At 35.6% G+C, this 25,712-nt stretch overlaps 1 protein-coding gene across 1 annotated transcript in view; it reads right to left on the reverse strand.

The window, feature by feature from the left end:
- Window positions 1–25,712, reverse strand: part of LARP1B (La ribonucleoprotein 1B) — a 129,602-nt gene that overhangs the window by 82,889 nt on the left and 21,001 nt on the right. Inside the window, exons 6-10 of the mRNA XM_044912619.1 lie at window positions 23,096–23,239; window positions 22,694–22,859; window positions 18,440–18,584; window positions 11,084–11,258; window positions 6,207–6,379 (exon numbers count right to left, since the gene is read on the reverse strand). Of these exons, the coding sequence (XP_044768554.1) occupies window positions 6,207–6,379; window positions 11,084–11,258; window positions 18,440–18,584; window positions 22,694–22,859; window positions 23,096–23,239 (803 nt within the window). The remainder of the gene's footprint in view (window positions 1–6,206; window positions 6,380–11,083; window positions 11,259–18,439; window positions 18,585–22,693; window positions 22,860–23,095; window positions 23,240–25,712) is intronic.

Consider the following 25,712-nt stretch of genomic DNA (forward strand, 5'->3'; position numbering starts at 1 on the left):
CCTTTAGAGTAAGAATGGTGCTTAGCTAATCCATTATAGCACACCAACTCATTTTACAAATGAGGGGGAAAAAAGGCTTAGAGCTATGAAGTTAATTTGTCCAGAATCAGAATTCGTCAGGACTAGATCAAGGTTTTCTGACTTCCAAATTCAATGATCTTCCTAATCCAAATCCTCACAACATTTAATGCCATTAGCTAGGTTTCCTAGCTAATCCCTCTTCTCAATCTTCAGCCTCACTCATTGTGGCCAGGTTTTCATATTAAATTTACCTTAACATGCATTGAACTGTTGAACTTTGTCCTTCCTGAAAAAATTTAAATTGCTTCCTATTGGGTGACATAAACAAGTCCAAAACTTTAGATCCTAGATCTTCTAAAATCTAACCTCCTCTAGATTTCCATAACTCTCAACACAAGAAAACAGATGTCTCAATGTCATTTTCCAATGTCAGCCTTTGACCAATCCTTATCCTTCAGCAAATGTTAACTCTCCTCTGCCTAGAATAAAACAATCCCCCTCTCGGGGCGCCTGGGTGGCTCAGATGGTTAAGCGTCTGCCTTCGGCTCAGGTCATGATCTCAGGGTCCTGGGATCGAGTCCCGCATCGGGCTCCCTGCTCCTTGGGAGCCTGTTTCTCCCTCTGCCTTTCTCTCTCGCTCTGTCTCTCATGAATTAAAAAAAAAAAAAAAAAAAAAAAAAATCCCCCTCTCTCAGAATTCCTATTAATGTAGTACATATCTTTTCAGTCAATTATTATCTGGTTCTCAGTGTGAGCCAGGCACTGTTCAAGGGAAGGATATACAATAATAACTCTGCCCAGACAGAGCTAACATTCTACTAAATAGAAGACAGTCCATGATAAGTTTTTACTAAAAAAACATAATAAAAATAAATAAGTTTTAACTGTGAATATATTTTTTAAAAAACTATATACCTTGTTATTCACATTTACAAGTACATGAAAAAAAGTCTGAGAATAAACACCGAACTGTTAATAATGATAAACCCTGGACAGAGTTTCTTACTTTTTACTTTGTATCAGTTGTATTTAAATTTGTTTCAAACACAGATTTTTTTTTTTTTAATTTGTGAGGAAGAAACAAGAGATTTGGGTTGAAGAGAACTTGACTGAGCACACTTACTTGCAGTAATGATTCACAGTAATGAAAAAAATAAATCCATGTCAATATGAAAACAAGTATTATACTATCAGAAAATCAGAAATTGTTCTGACTTTCTGGAAAGCAGAAAGCAAATGGGATTGTATTGATAATAAACAAGACTAGAGGAAACAGCAACCTAGAATCTATATAAAGACTGACACCACTGGTTCCACCGGGGCCCTAAAAAGTTTTGAGATAAGCATAGTGAGCAGGAATGGACTATGTGACAGCCATCAAAATGGATATTTGGAAAACCAAACTACAGGATACAGCTAGACAGTCAGTCCCACACCCTTACCTGAGAATATGAAACTATAAAATCTGCTCCCAACTTAAAGCCCAAGAATTGCTTTCTAAACAAAATGAAGGATTTGCCAAGAGAAGGCTCATGTCCATGGAGCCAGACAGAGGTTGAACACATCCCAATATTATTCTAAACTTCTAAAAAAGAGCTGGGGGGAAGAAAGAGAAGGTAATTTTACCAATGAATGAAGTACACTAAGGAATTCTACTTCCCAGAGAAAAGTACTGATTTTATCAATTCTGAAGACTCAGAACTAGCATGACTGTTCTCTGCCAAGGTCCAGAAGTCTAACAGGACCTTTACACCTAACCAAGAGTGTGCATGATGACATCTCACATTCAGGAGAAAGGCTTTCTGGATGAGCAATCTACAAGGCCACAAAAGAAGTCCATACCAATTTATCAATAACTAATATGAACCATCAACTAAAGATCACCACATATTAAGAAATAATCATCACCCTAAAAGAGGACTGTAGGGGCGCCTGGGTGGCTCAGTCGTTAAGCGTCTGCCTTCGGCTCAGGTCATGATCTCAGGGTCCTGGGATCGAGCCTCGCGTTGGGCTCCCTGCTCTGCGGGAAGCCTGCTTCTCCCTCTCCCACTCCCCCTGCTTGTGTTCCCTCTCTCGCTGTGTGTCTCTCTGTCAAATAAATAAATAAAATCTTTAAAAAAAAAAAAAAAGAGGACTGTAAAAAAAAACAAAAACAAAAAACTGATGGAAATATCAGAAAACAGAATCTTTTTTAAATCCCCAATTCCAAAAAAACAGTAGCCAGATGATCAATTCAGGGAGTCCTAGGGGGTCCAACATCAGATAAAAAGGAACACGAAAAGTGAAAAAAAGAGAAACATGAATTTTCCCAAAATAACGGACATGAATACACAGCACAATAAATAAAAACAGACCAACTCCAGGGTATATCATCTGAAATTTCAATAGTGGTGATGAAGAAATACTCTTAAAACCTCAACAACAACAAAATCACTTGTTACAAAAAATCTAAAGGGACTAAATTTCACAAGAAAAAGAACCTGACCAAGATGACAGTAGAAAAAATGCTTTCAAGGGCACCTGGGTGGGTCAGTCGTTAAGGGTCTGCCTTCGGCTCAGGTCATGATCCCAGAGTCCTGGGATCAAGCCCTGCATCGGGCTCCCTGCTCTGCAGGAAGCCTGCTTCTCCCTCTCCCACTCCCCCTGCTTGTGTTCCCTCTCTCGCTGTGTCTCTCTATCAAATAAATAAATAAAATCTTAAAAAAAAAAAAATGCTTTCAGATTTCTAAAGAAATCTATCTCCGAACAAGCTATAGCTACTCTAGAATGTTTATTTTTAAAAGATCATTTTTTTTTAAAGATTTTATTTATTTATTTGACAGAGAGAGACACAGCGAGAGCAGGAACACAAGCAGGGGGAGTGGGAGAGGGAGAAGCAGGCTTCCTGCCGAGCAGGGAGCCCGATGTGGGAATCGATCCCAGGACCCTGGGATCATGACCTGAGCCGAAGGCAGACGCTTAACGACTGAGCCACCCAGGCGCCCAGATCATTTTTTTTTTAAAGTACGTTGGCAATGTTGTCATTAAGTAACCCAACTCAGGAGGTATCACTGAAATATCTAGGCCCCCAGAACCTACAGTCAGCTTTCCTCCAAGCCAGATCCTCACTCTGTAGTATCAGAATACATTTCAGATCTTACTAATGGCACGAACATTCTTTGGCCATAAAACTGAAGGTCCTAGATTTTATATCATTCTTTTTCCATTATTAAAACCAGATTCCATTACCAATTTGCTGGCCCTATACACACTTACCCTTCCAAAAACTTTTTTTTAAACCAAGCCAAAGATGCTATCAATTTTAACAGGAACCATTATTTTTATTTATTTTTTAAAATTTGCACAATTGTGCTTTATTAATTAGAACATTTCCTGAATTTAAGCCCCTTAAGAAAAAGAAATCAGTTTTGGAGAGTTTTAAGTTGCTTGGCACCTCTCTAACTAGTCTTTGCAGTAATTTCTGGCACTTAGTAACTTTCCTTTGCCAGTTCCTGTAAGAAAGGCAAAATTTTTCTTTTTTCTTTTATTTGGGTATAGTTGACACACAATACTGCATTAGTGTCAGGTGTACAACATATCAATTCAAGTTTTATGTTATGCTATGCTCACTGCAAGTGTAGCAACCATCTGTCACCATATAATGCTATTACAATATCATCGGCTATATTCCCCATGCTGTGCTTTTTATTACTGTGATTTATTCATTCCATAACTGGAAGCCTGTATCTCCCTCCCCCTTCACCCATTTGTCTACACCCCCTACCCCTGCCCCTCTGCAACCATTAGTTTGCTCTCGATAGTTACAGGTCTGACTTTGCTTTTTGTTTACTCATTTTGTTTTTTAGATTCCACATGGGTGAAATCCTATAGTATTTCCCTTTTTCATTTTGACTTATTTCACTTAGCATAATACCCTCTAGGCACACCCATGTTGTCGCATATGGCACAATTTCATCCTGTTTTACGGGTAACATTCCACTATATATGTGTATCACATCTTCCTTATCAGTGGACACTTAGGTTGCTTCCACATATTAGCTATTGTAAATAATACTTCAATAAACATAGAAGTGCATATATCTTTTTGAATTAGTATTTTCATTTTCTTTGGATAAATATTCACTAGTGGAACTATTGGATCATATGGTAATTTCTATTTTTAAATTTTTTTCTTTTTTTTAAGATTTTATTTATTCATTTGAGACACAGAGATACAGAGAGAGAGAGAGAGCATGAGCAGGGGGAGAGGAAGAGGGAGAGGGAAAAGCAGGAGCTGAGCCAGGAGCCTGATGTGGGGCTCGATCCCAGGACCCTGGGATCATGACCTCAGCCAAAGGCAGACGTTTAACCATCTGAGCCACCCAGGCGCCCCTCTATTTTTAAATTTTCAAGGAAACTCCATACTATCTTCTACAGTGGCTGTATCAATTTACTTCCCCACCAATAGCATACAAGGGAGGAACCATTATTTTAAAAGAAATACTGAAATGGAGATTTTTTTAATGTGGAGGACAGATGTAGATCTTAGAATAAATAAAATACTATACAAATCTTTGTCAATGATCCAGGACACGATCCTTTTTATGGTTTTTTTTTGTGTGTGTGTGTGTATGTGTTTTCAGGACACCATCCTTAGCCTCCCTACCTATACAGGTATGTTATTTGCGATGATAATCATAGAATTAATCAAGAACTTCAGAAAATCTTGTCTTGAGAAAGCTGCTTTAGGATTTTTTTTAAAGATTTTTACTTATAATGAGTGAGCACATGAGTAGGGGGAGGAGCAGGGGGGAGAGGGAGGCAGCCCCACATGGGGCTGGATCTTGCCACCCTGAGCAAAAACCAAGAGTCGGACACTTAACTGAACGAGCCGCCCAGGCACCCCTAGAAAGCTACTTCAGGCTTTTAAGATGTCCCCAGTGGGAGGGGGAGGGAGGGGGGACCACCTCTTTTAACATTTAAATATGCTATGTTTAACCCCCACAGCTAATTAAAAAGTTATCTTTGATGAGGGTTTTTCAAGCTCAGCACTACTGACATGTTAGGCTTGATAATTCTTTGGGGTTTTTTTTTGGGGGGGGGGGCGTTGTGCGCTGTAGGATGTTTAGCAGCATCTTTGGCCTCCACTCACAAGATGCAATAGCACTCTCCCAGTTTTAACAACCAAAAAATGTCTCCAGAGATTGCCAAATATCCCCTGACAAAGCAAAATTTCATCACTCCCTCATTCCCCCAACGGAGAACGACTCTTATAACCCTTCATGCTCTCTTCTTCATGCTGTGATGGTAAGGATAAAGCGCCTTGGGTTCATAATAATCTTCAATATAATAGCCTTCTTTATGCTTCCCAATTCTTTTTAGTAACCTTTTCCTTACAGAGCTGACTTTCAATATTTGAATCATTTGAGTATCACTGTTTCCACATTTATTTGTAGTAAACTTCTTACTTTGAGATAATTGTACATTCACATACAGTTATAATAGAAATCTTACATTATTTTTTTACCTAGTTTCCCCCAATAGTAACATCTTGTGAAAGTATAGCAAAATATCACAAACAAGATAAACACTGTAATAACCCATTAATCTTACTCAGATCTCCCCAGCTTTATTTGTACTCATTTTATTTATGGTTTAGATCAGAGCAATTTTTATCACACTTCAAATTTTGTGTATCCAACCATGTGTCAAAAATATAGCAGTGCTACCATCAAGGATCTCTTCTGCTGTTTCATAACCACACATCCCACTCCCTCATGTGCCCCTAAGAAATCAATTCTCTTTTCCTTCCTTACTGTACACAAAAGCACCAAAAACACATATAATCTGTACACTTTATAAATAATTAACAGGTCACAAATAATATAACAAGGTTATAATATAAATTCACAATTTAGAAAAATTTTGTCAGCTTTAAAAAAGTTATTCAAATTTAAATTAGTCACAAGTAAAAAGACCACATCAAAATATTCTTAAATCATATTCAGAAATAGAAGATAAATTTTTAAAATTGACACAATATAACTTATTTTCAACTACTGAGTATACCTAAAGTTTTCACTTATAGCCAATTTTTACAATTTAAACTTTTCCAAATTTTATAGATTTACTTGACAAACAAAATACATTGGCCTTACACTCAACCCAGGAATGTACTACACTTCACTTGGTTTATAACAATTTACCTTCAATTTCACTGGAGATGGACGATGTCTCTTTTTAACTTCTACCCAAGGTTCTGAGTCCAAGTCAGGCAAACTTGTAGACAAACCTCTAGACATTGCTTGAAGATTACTTGTTTCAGTATTTTTCTTTGGGTTCAGTGGACTTCCAGTTCTTGGAGAATTTGGGGCAGACTCTAAAATTTTAAGTTAGTACTTAGTTAAAATATGGTTTTCTTACTTATAAAACATTTCTTTTTCTTTACTTAGGCTTGATTTTTTTCCCACAAAAACATGATATATCAAATCTCAATCACAATTTTTCCAATGCCTTTCAAACCTGAAAAGATGTAATGTAAGATGTATTTGAGTGAAGCCAACGAATAATAGATAAAAGAAATGTCACCAACTCTTACACAGATCACATTCATTCAAACTTCTTAAGCATATCAATTGAGTCACTAATTGTGGTAATACATTTAATTTAGAGGTCAATTCCCTGTCAAATCTTAAAATCTATCAATTATAATGAAATTATGGAATCTCAAATGCTATTAAGCAGAGTAAATGCATATTTTATTCAAGGCAGTATCAGTCCTTCACTATTCTGCTACAATCTATAGCAAGGCAATCATTATTCACACTTCACATTTCCTTGCTTACTGAGTTTTACCTAAATGCAGTGTGCCCACTTAGCTCCTATTGGATACTGTAAAGAGTAGAATGTCACACCATTAAAGTGCACTGCCCTGGTAATAAAGTTTAAAACATTTTAAAACTCTTTTGGAATTAAAAATGCTTTTCTCCACACTATCTCTTAATCAAAATAATTACATCCTCTATAAATAAAATCCTGATTCCTTTACAAATCTTTTTCTAAAAATTAAAAAGAATACTTATTTTAATTTATAATGCAATACGTACTTCCTGGACAAAGAGTTTTAAATACAAATTTATACTCTAAGATTCTAAATATCATTTAATTTAGTCCCCAAAAGCCAATTACTTGAAAGTACTGCAAAGCTGAATATTACATGGAGAAAGTTGAAATAAATTAACAGCAACAATTCTTTTATTTACTAAATGAAAATGCAAAGGCACATTCCAGGACTTTGGGTTTGAGAAGAATATTCCAAGATTTTACTCTCATCTACTACATGCTAGAAACAAGTAAGAGTTATTATCCTCTCTATGAACACCTATTAGATACAGGATTCAAATATCAAATTACTATACTACTTTTTTTTAAAAGTACATTGCTTCATAATGGAGAAGGCTCTAAAATTGCATTGTCCAGAACACAGCCGCTAGTCATATGGAGCTACTGAGCACTTAAAACATGGGTAGTCCTAAAACGTGCTAGTAAGTTTAAGGTCCATACCAGATTTCAAAGTCTTAGTACAAAATATCTAAAAAAGTAATATGGATCTGTAATTTTTATATTAATGTTAAAATATCTGGGTATATTAAAATATTTTAAATGTTATTAAAATTAATTTCATTTGTTTTGTAGCTTTTCAGGCTATTAAAATTATTAGGATTACATGTGTAGCAAACATTATATTTCTATTTGACATTGCTGCTTACAACTTTCTTAATTAATGGTACATGTATCATCAATTGACCCACAGAGGTAGTATAGGTGAAATGCTGGGTTTGGGCTGCAAGTATTGATATTAAAGTTATAGGAATGGGAAGACATTTATCAGCAGAGAACCCTATTTCTAATACTATAAATCACCTATGCTCATAAAGTGAATAAAGCCTTAAAAACAGACTAAGAACCACCACCCTGGCAACTGTAAGAATCAACCAAATTACTACGGATAGTTTATGTATAAATGATTAGAATGGCACATGGTAGGGAAATCAGTTAACTACTATTTTTAACACAGAAATCTAATCTTAAACACCTACTTAAGTTTATTATATAATCATCTCTAAATGCTCGCTAAGCTTGAATGTTTCTACCATGAAGTCAAGTGTTTCACTATATCCACAACACATGCTTACAAATTAAACATTAAAATACCAAAGAATTTGAGTAAGACAAGAAAATTTAGAATAGTCTGAGTTTTTAAAGGGAAATGTTCACCTTATAATTACCTACACACATGCTGTGTGACTTGTTTTCTTTTACAATGAAAAAATTTCAAACATTATGTATGTAAATTTTAAGGGTAACGGTAAAGCCCTAATCTTCCAAAAACCAATGAGTCTGCATATTACTTGGATGACTGGACATTAAACTTACAGATAAGAAATTAGACACACACTTTGACATTTATAGGTTCTAATTTGTGAGAACATAGAAAAAAATTTATCTTTGCTGTTTTCATTAATTGAAAAAATTGTCAACATGACTCTCCAGGGGTAAAATCACCCTATATGTTCCATGATTATCTATCTAGTTTGACTTCTTTATCCACCCTGAATCCAGGTAATGACACAGATTGCTTTAAAAGGATTATATACTTTATGTGCTGCACATTCAGGAATACTTCTGCAACTTTCCAAAGGAAATCCCACAGCTTATTAAAAAATCATTAGGGATGCTCCTACACATTTTTCAAAAAGCCAACAACAACAAAAAACCCCAAGATGGTCAGGTACCTGACCCTCTCAATTTTGATGAATGAAATCCTTTTACTACTTAAGAGTTGATAATGCAATACTATATCCATTGAACTGCAAACCCTAAATTTTAAAATTAACATCTTACCATTCCCATAATCAACATTTTCTGGTGCATTGAGGTCCTCTGTTCAGTGCAAAGGTGAACTCATGTTACACAATTCAACCTCCATAGAGGGAAAAATAGACATTTTGATTTCTTTGATGAAAAAAACAAAAATGTTTAAATATTTTACCATATAAATCCCTCAGGAAGTATACATCAATGGTTATGTTTTTTGAAATATAAAGTCTTCTCTTTAGAGATAAAAAGGATACAGATAAAAGTTTCTTTATAGGTACAGATAAACACAATCTACTTTTCCGATTCCTATATCCATTTCAAATTTTTGGTGACATACTACTCTCTACTGAATTTAGGACCTAAGGCTTTCTCATCAGAGGATAATTATTAAAGTCAGAAATATGGGCATTCATGGAAAAGGCTGAATTTATGTATTTATTCCTATGGTGTAAGGTAAATCTGTATTAACTCTAAGAACATTCTTTCTATATGCCTTCATTATGCAGCCAGTTACAGATGTATAATCTAAATAACCTAAAATTTCTGACATTTAAATATATAGTGACTTGTTTTGGCAATGTGTATGCGAGATGTAAATGAGTGTATATTTAAAAAAATACAAAAATGTACAAGGCATTGTGATTTTATTCTTGTAATTTTATTAATAGTGCATAAATGGTTAAATGAACAGGCATCACCAACTTGACTGACCTATCTTAGCTACCCTGTGGGAAAAGTATTTTCTATTTTTGTCTAACTCACTTAAAGCCTGTTCATAAGCAGGTTAAAAATGTCACCTTGGACCCCAAGTTTACACAAATAAATTAATCTAACTTATACAATCAGACATTAAGTCTTTAAGAAAACCTAAAAAATATCACTTTTCTTCAACTTTTAAAACAATTGCCCAAGTTGTTTGCTAGGGCTAGAGGCATAGAGGGCTGACAAAGAAACACTAAATAAAAATATCTGTGAGACTGTCCGCTGGTACTTTATTGATGGTAGGTCTCCCATACTGGTATATAAAAAATATATCTTGAAGAGTTTAGAAAAAAATATTCTTGTTCATTTCTCAAATGTCTTATCCCTCAGTGTCCACATTAACACATCTTATAGTCCATGTGAAATATTATGACAACATGTGAGTTGTACACTGTACACTACACTGAAGGGCAAATCAAATAGCAAAGGACCTAACAATCTGGGAAATGCTACTCAAGCCTCTCTATTTTTGTTTTATTGATCTGGACACAAGTACATAAGACTGGAAGGAAAAGACAGAATCTTGCAATATATCCAGAATGATAATTAACTTTCCCACCGTAAATAAAAGTAGCACATGCAGCTCAGGCTAATTACACACAAATGGGTGGCTCCTATAAAAACAACAGCAGTCCTCTGGTCTCTCTCTCATTATCATCACAAAGGTGTTTATCTCCATTGTAGTGGTGGCCCAACCTCCTCCACAAGGAGTCGGGAGTAGACATTCTTGCATAGAAGTCTGGTCGCTTTCATTTCTGCAGCACGATTTGTTCCAATGTTTATAATATTTCAGTGAGTCACCTATTCCTCTGCATATTCGATCACATGACATCCAAGCATCAGTAGATCATCACCCTGACTGAAAAAAGTTTAAGCACACACATTTTTTCCCAAGAGGGAATGTCTTAAAAATGATCCAGGAAAAAATTCTTAATATCAAAGCAGTTTTTGGAAATTCTAATTACCATCAATTCTTTATCTATAATTATAATAATTTCATAACAGCACCCCAATGCTGCTTTTGAATATAGGTCATCCCGTCTTTACAAGACAGGATTGAAGCACACTAGTAGCAAAATTAAAGTCACCCCCTCTTGAGTATAAGACTTTTAAACTACTCATCCTACTAGACTACTCCAATCTTACAAAAGGAAACTGGCACAACATATCTATAATCATTTAGTAAAATTACGAAGATAGGTAGAAATTCCGTACATGACAAAGTACACAATTTAAGAACAGAGCAGAGATTTACCCATAATTCTTAAATCCCTTTTTAATTTATGGCTGGGGGGGCAAAATGAATAGAATTCAGAGCATCAAAAGTCATTTTGTAATCTTTAATTTTCCTATACAACCTAAATAAACTTTTTTAAAGGATAGGTCAATTGGACCAAACAGCCCACCATTACACTGCTTGCTCTAGAAGAAAAGTTGTTACCTGTATGTGAACAAAAGGCTTGGCCTGGTACAAACTCTGGGCAATCAATCAGTTGAGAGAAGTCTGTTTGTGGCACACTACGTGGAGGAGGGCCCGGAATTGGCCATTTTTCTGGTTCTATCTTTTTTCTCATTTTCTCATCCACAATTTCCACTTCTGTGCTATCTTTCAGTGCCTATAAATAGGTATTTTGAGCTATTAAAGAACTTTCATTCAAAAAACTGTAATTGCACATCCTATACTTCTAATAACCTAGGAATTTTTTAAATCTGAAATTAGCAGACATTATTACAATAAATGTTTCTAAAAATACCAATGAATTAACTACTTAGAATGAATTTTTAAATCATTTGCCCCTGTAATAGGTAACACATATCCTCACATAACATGCAGCAGATAATTTGGTTTTAACAGAATAGGCCTTTAAGGATCATTACATCACCTAGAATCAAACTACTTTTACCATAATTAAATTTATTTTTTTTCTCTATTTCCTTTTATCTTACCTTAATATAATACCGCCAAATAAAATTTAGGCACTATTTTAATAACTACCACCATTAATTGATAAGAAACAGACATACACATTCCTCACAATACCCTATAATGTACACAGATGAGGAAACTGAGGCTCAAAGAAATAATCTGATAAAGATCATAGACTGGGGCGCCTGGGTGGCTCAGTCGTTAAGCGTCTGCCTTTGGCTCAGGTCATGGTCTCAGGGTCCTGGGATGGAGCCCCGCACTGGGCTCCCTGCTCAGTGGGGAGTCTGCTTCTCCCTCTCCTTCTGCCCCTCCCCCCACCTCCCACTGGTGCTTGCTCGTGCTTGCTCTCTCTCAAATAAATAAAAATCCTAAAAAAAAAAAAATTGTTAAAAAAAATAAAGATCATAGACTTAGTATGAGTCAATACTAGGACTCAATTTTTATTAGCTGTCCACCACTAAGTCTTAGTCACTAGACTATAGTGCTTTGCAAAAATAAACATGCTGCAATTTAATGATAAAATAAAACTAGAACAAAATTTCCTCAAAATAAAGAACTTATTCATCTGAATTTTATCTGAAATTCAAGGGTACTCACCTTTTAGAAATTAAATCAGGAAAAATACATATATTATATAAAAACTGAACATACATACTTGTTATTTTATAAAAGTTACAACTCACTATCTTTTAGTGGAAGAACATATCGTATGTGTTACTTTTACATCTGTATGCCCTTAGTGTTAGTATAGTACTCACTTTTCAAGTTACACTTTCAAAACTGGACAGGACTTTAATATTATTAAAATTTAAAAACAAACTTTTTTGATGGGAATGAGGATACCCTCTGAAAAAATAGAGTATGAAATAGGGAATAAAGGAAATAAGGAAGAAGCCAATAATAAGGGGTTTGAATTGGTGATAGCTGTATTTTTTTTCTAACATATATTTTCCTAGTTTTGTCTGCTGAACATTCTAGAAGCAATGACACCCTAGTAGCAAACCTCAGTGCACCTAGCATCCAGATCCTGCAACAACATGGATGAATTTCAAAAACTACAAATGAAAGAGCCAGGAGAGGGGGGCGCCTGGGTGGCTCAGTCAGTAAGCGTCTGCCTTCGGCTCAGGTCATGATCCCAGGGTCCTGGGATCGAGCCCCGCATCGGGCTCCCTGCTCTGCATCGGGCTCCCTGCTCTGCATCGGGCTCCCTGCTCTGCATCGGGCTCCCTGCTCTGCTGGAGGCCTGCTTCTCCCTCTCCCACTCCCCCTGCTTGTGTTCCGTCTCTCGCTGTTCTCTCTCTCTGTCAAATAAATAAAATCTTTAAAAAAAAAAAAAAAAGAAAGAAAGAGCCAGGAGACAGAAAAATTCCATTTACACAAACGTGTACAAATAAAAAGGCAAAATTAATCTATGCTAATATAATCAGAAAAGTGGTTTGGATTGCGGCAAAAGGTTGATGGGTAGATTGACTGTGACTGGAAAGGGTCATTAAGGAAGTTCTTAGAGGAATGGGCTGAAGAGGAATGGGCTGAATCTTTTTGGGGGCAGGCTTATACAGCTTAAATTTTTCAGAACAGTGTTTGGTAAAGACTGCCAATATGATGATAGAAAATGGAGCAAGTGAAACTCTCAATGGTGGTAGTTTTAATTGGTTCAATAATTTGGAAAAAATGTTTAGCAGTATCTACAAAAGCTAAGTGTGTGTGTGTGTGTGTGTGTATTTATCCCGTTACCCATGTCACAGGAAAATAAGAGCATTATGACCATCAAAAAATATGTATGATAATGTTCACAACCATACCACAGATTCAAACTGGAAAGAACCCATGTATCTACAAACAGCAGCATGGAAAAATACATTGTGTTACATTCATATAATGAAATACTACCCCAAAATAGATAATGAACAACTGCTACACACCAACAACATGCATAAGCCTCACAGAAATGATAAGTACAAGTCAGATATAAAAAAGTACACGTACCTCTGATTAGGTGAAATTAAAAAACAAATTGAGAGAGCTCTGAGAAGCAATTACCTATGAGGAGAGCAGTGGTACAGGCTAGGAGCGGGGCACAAGGGAGCTTCCTGGGACGCTGAACATGTTTTATATCTTAATCTGGAGGGCAATTACACAACTTTATACACTGAGAAAAGTCATATGTAATCCTATGATTTCTAATATATAGTGTATAAATTATGCCTCAATTTAAAAGAAAAAAAATGAGTAGGGAAAAAAAAACCCAAAGTTCTTTGTATACAACTATTGAATAATCTAATAAAAAGGGGGCATAACAATTTATGTAGTATAACATGTACTATCTCAGGAGAAATAATACACAAAAAAGAAGTAACACTGTCACCAAGAAAGGTTTAACTAGTTTACTACTGGTAAAAGATGGGAAGGAAATTCTTCACTCTGTGAAGAATTCTGAATTCTTCAGGAAGAAAATAAAGAGAACAGAAGTGAATGTTGTGATTTAGACCTGAAAAACATCATACAAAAATTATGTTTTACACAAAATTAAGGAAAAGAGGGGCACCTGGGTGGCTCAGTCATTAAGCATCTGCCTTCGGCTCAGGTCATGATCCCAGGGTCCTGGGATTGAGCCCCACATGGGACTCCCTGCTCGGCGGGAAGCCTGCTTCTCCCTCTCCCACTCTCCCTATTTGTGTTCCCTCTCTCGCTATCTGTCAAAAAATAAATAAAATCTTAAAAAAAAAAATTAAGGAAGAGATCTAGACAAAATAAAAGTTTTATTAAAACCAAACCATGATTATCTTCAACTTCTGAACAATTAGTTATAGTATACAGTTAATATTTCTGGATACCTGAAGGTTTCTCTAACTATTAATTTTGGTCCTTCTCTTAATGGTATCTATTATTATGAACAAATACCAATATTAGAATACATAGATAATGTATTCCTAGCTCCTGGTCCCATGCCTGGTACTAAGAGAAAAGATTTACTATGTGCAAAGACTTAAAGATAAGACGGCAGCACACATTCTGAGGAACCACAGTAAGACAATTTGGAAAACAGTTTCAGGTGAGAATAGCAAAAATAGTTCTAAGGATTTTACAAATATGTTAATTACTTCTCTTAAGCCCTTACACTCTATGATAGTTTAAGTATTATTTGCCCTATTTTAAAAATGAGAAAACAAGCATGAGGAGGTTAAGTAACTTGAATAGTTACACAACTGATTAGCTAAAGATCAAGGATTAATTGAATTTATTTTGTTATGTTCGTCACCATACAGTACATCATTAGTTTTTGATGTAGTGTTCCATGATTCATTGTTTGTGTGTAACACCCATTGCTCCATGCAGTATGTGCCCTCCTTAATATCCATCACCAGGCTCACCCATCCCCCTATTCCCCTCCCCTCTAAAACCCTCAGTTTCTGGGAGTCCATAGTCTCTCGTGGTTCGTCTCTCCCTCTGATTCCCCCTCTTCACCTTTCCCTTCCTTCTCCTAATGTCCTCCATGCTATTCCTTATGTTCCACAAGTAAGTGAAACCATATGATAACTGTCTTTCTCTGCTTGACTTATTTCACTCAGCATAATCTCCTCCAGCTCCACCCATGTTGATGTAAATGTTGGGTACTCATCCTTTCTGATGGCTGAGTATTTGAATTTAGGGGAAAAAAAAAAGGAAGTCACAAACAGCTCTCAGCTATGGAGCAAGAATCAAGAATGCAGTAAACTGGATCTACCATATGATCCAGCAATTCCACTTCTAGGTATATACCCAAAGAAAATGAAAACAGGATTCTGAAGAGATATCTGCACGCCCATGTTTATTGCAGCATTATTCACAGTAGCTAAGATGTGGAAACAAACTAAATGCCCATCAACAGATGAAGAGCTAAAGAAAATGTGGCATGCATATATATATATGTATATACAGATATACATATGTATGAGAATATTATTCAGCCATGAGATAGGAGGACATCCTGCCATTTGCAACAACATGGATGGACCTTACGGACATTATGCTAAATGAGGTAATTCAGAGAAAGACAGGTACTGTATGATATTGCTTATATGTGGAATCTAAAAAAGTGAAACTCGGGGCGCCTGGGTGGCTCAGTCATTAAGTGTCTGCCTTCAGCTCAGGTCATGATCTCGGGGTCCTGGGATCAAGTGCCATGTCAGGCTCCCTGCTCTGCGGGAAGTCTGTTTCTCCCTCTCCCACTCCCCCTGCTTGTATTCCCTCTCTTGCTGTGTCTCTCTCTGTCAAATAAATAAAAATAAAATCTTTTTAAAAATAAATAAATAAATAAGTGAAACCCATTTAAAAAAAAAAAAAAGAGTAAAATCGTGGTTACCAGGAAACAGCAGGTGGGGGTGGGTAAGATTGATGTTGTTTAAGGGTACTAATTTGCAATGAATAATAAATAATCCAGAGATTTCATACACAGTATAATGACTACAGATAATACTGTACTATAATTATGTGATAAATACCACTACAATACTAATCATATTACTATGTATGTATCAAAGTAAAAAAAAAGTACAGTAAGCTGCAAATGAATGGGAAGAAACAGATTCAGTAAGAATAGCTATGTAGAAAACCTCATCTGGGACAGAGGTGTGAACTAAAGTATATTTTGCTTCTTTTGATAGTTTTTCAGGAAAGAAGACTTGAGCCTATCAAAATACAAATAACAAAATATTGATAGAATTGAAATGAAGATCCAAAAAAGGAGTGAACAATAGAAGGGCATCCTTAAAGACTAACAATAATAGCAAATTCGTATTTAGGGCTTACTGTTTGTGCCAGACGCTGTCATTACACATTTCATCCTCAAGACAACCCTATGAAGTATGTATTGTTACCATTTCCACTTTACAGAAGTCTCAGGACATTGCCCAAGGTCACAAAACTACGAGGATGTGTATGCTGGTTCTCAAGCCTGTACTCTAAATCAATGTTTATATTGCAACGCCCAGTGAAACCTTATATTCATAACAGAGAAAGGACAACTTTCCCACTGTAACCAATGGTAGGTACATAATAAATGTTAAGTGAATGTAGACCTCTGCTGTTCTAAATCACTGTGCTTATATGTAAATTCATTAACAGTAACACAAAAGTTCTTTTAAATATTCCTTCCCTACTGCTGTAAGTTATAAAGAAACAGATAATCAATAACCTAAAAATTATGCCTGAGGACTCACTGGGAACACCAACAGACCAAAAAATCATACAATAATGAAATTACAACCAGATTCCTACAGAAGTACGGAAGAATGGAGGAAACCAGTAACAAATTCACTGAAAATGACAACTGAGATAGATCTTTGCTATAGTACAAACGATGGCAGTAGTTAATAAACTCATTCTACTATGAATATATCATAATATTTTTCTGAAGACTAAGCTTTACAGGAAAAAACCAGCTTTTCTTCAAATTATAGTATACAGAAATTATTTAGATGGCATCTATAAATAAATGTAATAATGGTAGTACTTGAAGTAATTTCTTTCATAGAACAAAGCCTCATTAATTACACATCAACAAATAACAAATCACCAGTTTTTATTGTTTTTGGAATCTTGAATCTTCCTATAGCTAGTTTTTAAAGCCTAGAGCACACATGTTCAAAAAAATTTGCTAAAGAAGTCTGGATGAGCCAAAGTTTGGGAAAAAATATTCGTGAAACACAAAGGATTTGTATCCAGAAGAACTCTTACAATTATAAAAAAACAAACACTCCATTAAAAATAGGCAAAATATCTGAACAGACATTTCAACAAAAAAGGTACACTGATGGCAAATAAACACATAAAAAAAGATGCTCAGCGTCATTAGTCATCAATAAACTGAAATAACAAGTGCTGATGAGGCTATAGAACAATGGAACTCTCATACAAAATGGTGGAATGCAAAATGGTCAAACCCACTTTGAACATACTTCTTACAGTTAATACACTTACAATACATGCCAGCAACCACAATCCTCAATATTTACCCAACAGAAATGAAAACATATCTACACAAAGACCTTTCTACTTTATTCATAATCTCCAAAAACTGGAAACAATCTAAATGTCTATCAACAAGTGAAGGGATAAACTGTGGTACATCCATACCGTGGAATACTAATCAACAATAGGAAAGAACAAACTACTGATAACAAACTACTTACAACATGAATAAATCTCAAAAGCACTATGCTGAGTGAAAGAAATCAGAAATAAAGGGCTACAAACTACATACAAACATGTAACTTATTTATATGATATTCTGGAAAAGGCAAAACTAAAGGGACAAAAATCAGATCAGTGGTTTCAGGGGTTGTGTATGAGAAAAGGGATTGGCTACACAGAGGCACAAGAATATAAGTCTGGCAAAACTATAGCAAAAGGGCAAATCTGATTGCATGTATGTAGGGAACAGAAAACCAAAAATGTTCAAAGCATTTCTAGAACAGGACAAAAAAATTAACGAAAACATTAAGAATACAAGTGGACAGACTTTTAAATTAGTGTTTCTATAGCACAGGAAAAATTCTCCAAATTTTAATAAATAGAAATACATGCTATTTTGCAGCAACCTGAGAAGACTACAGGACCAAGCTCAAGGTCCAAGTTTGAAGGATCAGGTTAAAAATAGGTGGAAACATCATTAGTAAACCGCATTTGAGGGGTTTCCAAGGTTAGGCATTTACTTGGGTTTTATAAAATGAAAAAAAAAAAAAAGCCATGAAAGAGTCTAAGCCTTAGGCAACTAAAGATTATTTTTGTGTTTTTTTTTCCTTAAAGTTTTTAATATAATTTTTAGAGCAATTTTAGGTTCACAGAATAATTGAATGGAAAGTACAGACTGTTTTGTAAATGAATAATTACCTCTAAAATGAGATTAAGGTTTGTAGTGAGAGCCTGAACACGGTGGAAACCAGCAATCAGGGAAATAGGCAAGAAACCTTGTTTATCCATCTTTCTTCTAAGAAAGAAGTCCCGTTCTAAATTTTCTATACTGAAGTAATATTCACTGAAAAAAAGAAACAAACAGAAATAAACATAAGTTTAATTCATTTATTCAACAGGAAATAAAAATATCTATGACATATATCAACAGCTTTAAAATTATTTTATTAATAACATACAGATTTAATACAACTTAGATATGGGGTAAATACAAGAAAGAGCAAAACCCTATTGAATTTAAAATTTCTTATCCATGAGTAGAAAGAACTTTAGACTATTGATTCCCTTCCAAAAACCTAACATTAACTTCTACTTAGATGAGCTTTACCTAAGTATAAAGAATTAACCAGCATTTTACTTTAAAATAGCTCAATAACTGATTTTTTTCAATAACTGATTTTTTTAAAAATGAGTCAATGAAGTGAAAATTTTCGTTAAAGTTACTTTAACTTGCTTCATTTAAACACTACATGACTAAAAACAGGTCTACAGATTGCCTTCCAATTTATTCCCCATCACTAAGAACATTATATTTGGAAGTATACTTTGTCAAGTTTACAGGGTAGATTAGTTTTTGTTTTGTTTTCTAAATTGACAGGGTACTGACATTGTTTAATATATTTCTGAATCCTAGTAATCAGCACAATGCTGAGTAAAAATTTAATGAATACATGAGCACAGGTGTACACACACACACAATTATATATTTGCAAGATCTCCCTCTTTCTTTGTTGGAGAGAACCATAAAAGACATTAAGAGTGAACAGAATATATAGCTATACAAGGAACATCTATGATACTATGAGGTATCTGGGGGTAAAAATACAGGAAAAACTTAAGTACCTTAATCTTCTCTAGGAAAGTATAGTGAGAAATGTAAATGGATAAACTGTATAATCAATAACTACAAGTTCCAAGATACAAAGATAATATGGATATATTTAATAATGACATTTGAGAAACACATTTAAAATTACAGCCTCCAGGGAGCCTGGGTGGCTCAGTTGGTTAAGCGACTGCCTTCGGCTCAGGTTATGATCCTGGAGTACCATGATCGAGTCCCGCATCGGGCTCCCTGCTCAGCAGGGAGTCTGCTTCTCCCCATGACCCTCCCCCTTCTCATGTGCTCTCTCTCTCTCATTCTCTCTCTCAAATAAATAAAATCTTTTAAAAACTAAATAAATAAATAAAATAAAATTACAGCCTCCATATCGGAAAATAAGAAAAGAATTCTAGAGAGACCAAAAGGACAAATGGGAGGAAATGTACAAAAGAATACAAAAGAAATACATAACATCAATGATAATATGGCCTACAGATTAATAATCTTATGTTTCCAAATCAGAGAGAATTTGCAAAGATCGGTGGCAAATTATGAGAAAGCACACCAAATAATATACTTTGGTGTTAACACTGGGTGACTAAAGATACCCCTGAAATATTCAGGTCAAATTCTAACTTTGAAGAAATAATCACCCATAAATGAGAAATGGCTTTGAGCTACTTTTCACTGGGAGGAAAGATCTTATTTTAGAAATGTAAATACTCAAGTTGTTTCTTTATACTCAGATATTTATCCAACTATCAAAGTGCAAAGCTCCCTTAGAGATCTCTGAAATACTACTGACATCTCAGTAACACCAGTAAATCATATACTCATCTTAAACACTGAAGAAAAAAATCTTAAGTCTTAAAGAAATAAACATTCTGATTTTGTTATACCTCAAAAAGCCCTTTTCACAGTGCCTGGCATGTGGTGGGCACATAATACATGTGTTCTAATTTTTGTTACATGTCAAAAGTCCTTTTCACAGTGCCTGACGTGGTAGGCACAAAATACAAACACTCAAATTCTAAATTTTCACAAATTAAGACATTTGATTTAGTCACACGTTAAAACTGTTCTTAGACAAAAACTTCTGAATCATTAATAAGATGACTTTTTATTCCAGTACTTTGTGAAAACCTTAGTATCTGAATAAATTCATAAATCACCCTATTACCTATAGTATGTATTTTTTTAAACTTCTAGTGGGTTACAAAACTACTCATCTCTAAATCTAAATGCCAGATTCAGAAGCTAGAAATAATCAAGATCTTAAATTTTTAATATTCTGACACCAAAATGACAAATTATTAATATATTTTTCAGTTAAAATAATTTTAAAAATTCAATCATCCATAATGTAGTTAAGCTTCTTACTTTAAAATACATTTAGCACAGTTTTCCACAAATGCAAGAAAGTTTTTCAGTAACTTCTCAAAGAGAAAAATGTAAACCCTAATCAATGAGCCTATCTTGAGAAACCTCAAAGAAAACCAAGTCAAAAGTATGACTCCTCAAAGCATGACTCCACTAATCAAAGAACGATTAACATTAAGAGTCATTCTAAACCTGGTGCTCTACCACCTGCCAAAAATCCTACTGCTAAAACAGTAACAACAAAAAAAGGAGTCATGCCCAATGCTGTGTCTGACATTTTGTTCAGTGTCCTAGGGGACATTATCATGTCCTACCTTAGAAGCTCTGGATTCTACACTGCATGATCAGAAATTTTGTCAACACTGATGTAGCTCTGCTCCTCCCTCACTTGTATGAGCACATTGGAGGCCGATTATCCTGACATGGAGTTGCATATCCACTGTCAGGTCTCAGAAGGGACCTGGCAGCAAGAGTTACAAAAAAGACAGGAATAGTGGTTTGAAGTTGATAGCCACATGCCAGGCACTTTCTGCCCATAAAAAGGCCCTTTTCTTCAGTGTTTGCGTCAACTGTAACAGAAGAAGCAAGAACAAAATAAACAAGTTGCTTCGTATTGTATGTAAGCCAATCAAATCCACCATGAAGGCATCCCAGAAAGATGCCTGGATGATGCTGATGAAGAAATTATTTTCTAGTAACAGAGTAAATTTTCTTTCATAAATAAAGGAAGATGTTTTTAAGATGCTTATACCCTTTCAAAAATAGCATTTTTCCTGCACTTTGTAAGAATAAAAAAATAATCAAATTTCAGCAAACTGGTTATGCAAATCACTTGGGGACATTTTTCTCACTACCATATAAACACATTATATAAATATGCAAAACATCCTATAATACTAATATGTACAAGGGTTATTTTTTTCTTAAAGACAATAAAATATTCTAACTTCAACTTCAGTATTCAGAAGGCAACTATTATGAGAACTAGAGTAAAAAGTCTGAACTAAAAAAGATGAGGTAGGGCGCCTGGGTGGCTCAGTTGGTTAAGCGACTGCCTTCGGCTCAGGTCATGATCCTGGAGTCCCTGGATCGAGTCCCGCATCGGGCTCCCTGCTCGGCAGGGAGCCTGCTTCTGCCTCTGACCCTCCCCCCTCTCATGTGCTCTCTCTCTCTCTCATTCTCTCTGTCTCAAATAAATAAATAAAATCTTTAAAAAAAAAAAAAAAAGATGAGGTAGTTCCCCTTCAATATGTGTCACAAAGAAAGAGAACTTAAAAGTTAAAAAATAAACTTAGAATTCTGAAATCGTTTGCTAAGAAAGTAAAAAAATATCTATCACAATGTTTTGCCATTTATGTTCATTTGCAAATTTCAATATAAAAATTTATTTGCAAATAAGAAGCCAGGCTTTGTTCAACTTCATATATATACATAGCAGTTTCATATTCTTTTATTTAATCACTCATATTATACCGATAATATTTTTTAATACCCCTTAAGCAGAGAAATACCCGAACAGTAGACAAAGCAGGAGTCTTATATAACACCTGAACCAAATATAAGTTTTTTAAAAATATTTCATGTTTTACAAATATTTTCTAGAAAAAAAAATAACATAAAATACTTAAAATTTTCCAATTTTACTAATAAACAGCTTAGAAAATGTGTTATAGGGCGCCTGGGTGGCTCAGTTGGTTAAGCGACTGTCTTCGGCTCAGGTCATGATCCTGGAGTCCCAGGATCGAGTCCCGCATCGGGCTCCCCACTCAGCAGGGAGTCTGCTTCTCCCTCTGACCCTCCCCCCTCTTATGTGCTTGCTCTCTCTCATTCTCTCTCTCTCAAATAAATAAATAAAATCTTTAAAAAAAATAAAAATAAAAAAATAAAAAAAAAAAGAAAATGTGTTATAATGTATTCACTATGAAGGATGTTAAAATTTGATGTTACTATCCCATCTATGTCTAACTTACATTTGGCGTTTAATATACTCTTTAAGCAATGCTTCTTCCACAGGATACACCTGCACACCTGTACCATCATCATAGTAATACATCATACTGGTATTAAGTTCTGTTTGAAATGGCTGATCAGTCCTTTCACCATGTTCTCGATAGCCATACGAATAATCGAAGTTCACTTGATGTAAGAAAAAGAAAAGTGATTACACATTAAAAAGAGAGAGAGAGAGAAATAGTCACCATAAAGAAAAATCCAAAGTGAAGTATTTCAAGGGATAACAAATATAAAACCATCTTTATTATCAGACCAAAAAAAAAATTACTTAAAACATTATATAGGATAGTGGAGAAAAGAGGGCTTACATACTTTTTTCAAACTCATCTAATTTAACAAAATAAAAATACATGTCCTACATCGAGGATTTCCTCTGCCTCGTCCTCTTCCCCGTCCTCGGCCTCTTCCTCGACCTCTAAAGGAACCTCGGATATTACCACCCTCACTTCTCACACTGGAAACTTCATCTTGATCGTCTCTCTTTTCTCTATCACGCCTCCAACCTGTTAAAAACAAAAATATTTTTACACATTCCAATTTGCAATGGTGAATAATGTGATTATTTTTATGAAAACATGGTAACTAACCCTCCCCACCTTGTACCTAGTTGTTAGTAACCAGGCATTCTTCAGATAGATAGAAATTTAAGAGATCTCATAGGAATCTGTCAAAATGTCCCTGGCATAAAAGAGGGCCCATAGAAGTACTGACATATAAAGAAGACATTCTAATAAGCAAAATAATATACTAAAAAGATAAAGAGATCCTTTGTTAAGATGGTACTGTTGAAGATTCAAGAAGTTCCAAGATGACTGAGTTTGCATTATATAAAACTTAAAAAAAAACCCTTTTCACAAAATGTTTAAGGAGAGGTTGTCTCAATTTAAGTAAAAGACATTCCTTTTAAAGAAAAAAAGAGGGGTGCCTGGGTGGCTCAGTCATTAGGCGTCTGCCTTCGGCTCGGGTCTTGATCCCAGGGTCCTGGGATCGAGCCCCACATCAGGCTCCCTGCTCGGCGGGAAGCCTGCTTCTCCCTCTCCCACTCCCCCTGCTTGTGTTCCTGCTCTTGCTCTCTCTCTCTCTCTGTCAAATAAATAAAAATAAAATCTTTAAAGAAAAAAGGAAATGAAAACACAAAACAAACTAGAAGAGGGGCACGTGGGTGGCTCAGTGGACTAAGGGTGTGCCTTCAGCTCAGGTCATGATCTTGGGGTCCTGGGATGGAGTGCACCCCGCCCCCAGCGTTGGGCTCCTTGTTCAGCAGAGAGTCGGCCTCTCCCCCTCCTCCTGCTCGTGATTTCTCTTCTCTATTTCTCTCTCAAATAAATAAAATCTTAAAACAAAACAAACTAGGGCGCCTGGGTGGCTCAGTTGGTTAAGCGACTGCCTTCAGCTCAGGTCATGATCCCAGGGTCCTGGGATCGAGTCCCGCATCGGGCTCCCTGCTCTGCAAGGAGCCTGCTTCTCCCTCTCCCACTCCCCCTGCTTGTGTTCCCTCTCTCGCTGTGTCTCTCTCTGTCAAATAAATAAATAAAATCTTTAAAAAAACAAAAAAAAACAAACAAAAAAAACAAACTAGAATATATCTGCAGTACGATACAGGAATTATACCCAGAATACATATAGAATTCATTAGTGCACATACACAGTACACACACACAGCAACTCAATGGGAAAAATGGCTAAAAGATAGGTAAGCAAACAAGAAATACAAATGGACCATAAATACATAAAGTGGCATTCAGCCTCATTGGTCATGAGAAATGCAAATTAAGACAGAGTATTTGATCTACCCCAGGCTGACAAAATTTTAAGGTCTTATAATTTGAAACACTGACCAAGACAGAAAAAAGTAGAACACTATATACCATTATTGAGAGCAAAGCCAGGCACATCCACTTTGAAAAACAATTTGGAATAATCAAATAAATTCGAAGGTACATATATATAGGTCCTAGAGACCAAGGTTTTTTCAACCGTGGCATTACTGACATTTGAGCCAGATAGCTCTCTAAGTATAGGGGGCTGGAGGATGTTTAGCATCATCCATGACCTCTACCCACTAAATGCCAGTAGCAGGCACTCACCCCCCACTCCCCTAAAACAGTATTATCTCCAGACAAAGCCAAATGCCCCCTTAGGGATAGGGGAAAATCACTTCCATTGAGAATCACTGCCCTAGATGCTGCAATTCCTCCTTAATGAGTATCTTAATAGAGTCTTTTTCAACACATCTGTCTCAACCCACAGTAAGCCTTACTGTATGTTACACCCTAGAACATACAAAATTTTTTTTTGTAATTTCAACACAACTGTTGGGCACCTGGGTGGCTCAGTCAGTTGGGTGTCGGCCTTCAGCTCAGATCATGATCTCTGGGTCCTGGGATGGAGCCCCTGCATCGGGCGTCCTGCTCAGCAGGAAGTCTGCTTCTCTCTCTCTCTCTGCCCCCGCCCACCGCTTGTTCTCTCAAATAAATAAATGAAATCTTTAAAAAAAAAACCCCACAATTGTGATGAAAAATATATTTTGAGTGAAGCACTCTAGAATCTACCAATTTTTGAAAAACCTGATCATGACCCAGTACACCAATTTCATAATGCACTCATGGGCTGCAGTCTAAAGAAATTATCCCAAAGAACCTCTTGTACATGTTTACTGGAAAACATGCATAAAAATGTACATGGTAGCACTTTAATATGAAAAAACTAAAACAATCCAAAGGTCTATCAACAACAAATTCTATCAAATAGTGAAATACCCTTTGGCAAGGAAAAGGACTCACAGCAATACAACCAACATGCATGAATCTAAGAAAATGAGACTAAAATGAAAAAAATTAGTGCCAAAGAGTATGTTAATGGAGTCATACTGAATGTCAATTGCATGTAAAAAATACTCAAAAAACTTACATTCAGGCCTTTTTTTCTGAGAAGAGAAGCAATGGGTTGAAATTGCAGGGGGCACACAGGCAAGTT

This window comes from Neomonachus schauinslandi, chromosome 2, assembly GCF_002201575.2.
Source record: "Neomonachus schauinslandi chromosome 2, ASM220157v2, whole genome shotgun sequence".
NCBI classification, from domain to species: Eukaryota; Metazoa; Chordata; class Mammalia; order Carnivora; family Phocidae; genus Neomonachus; species Neomonachus schauinslandi.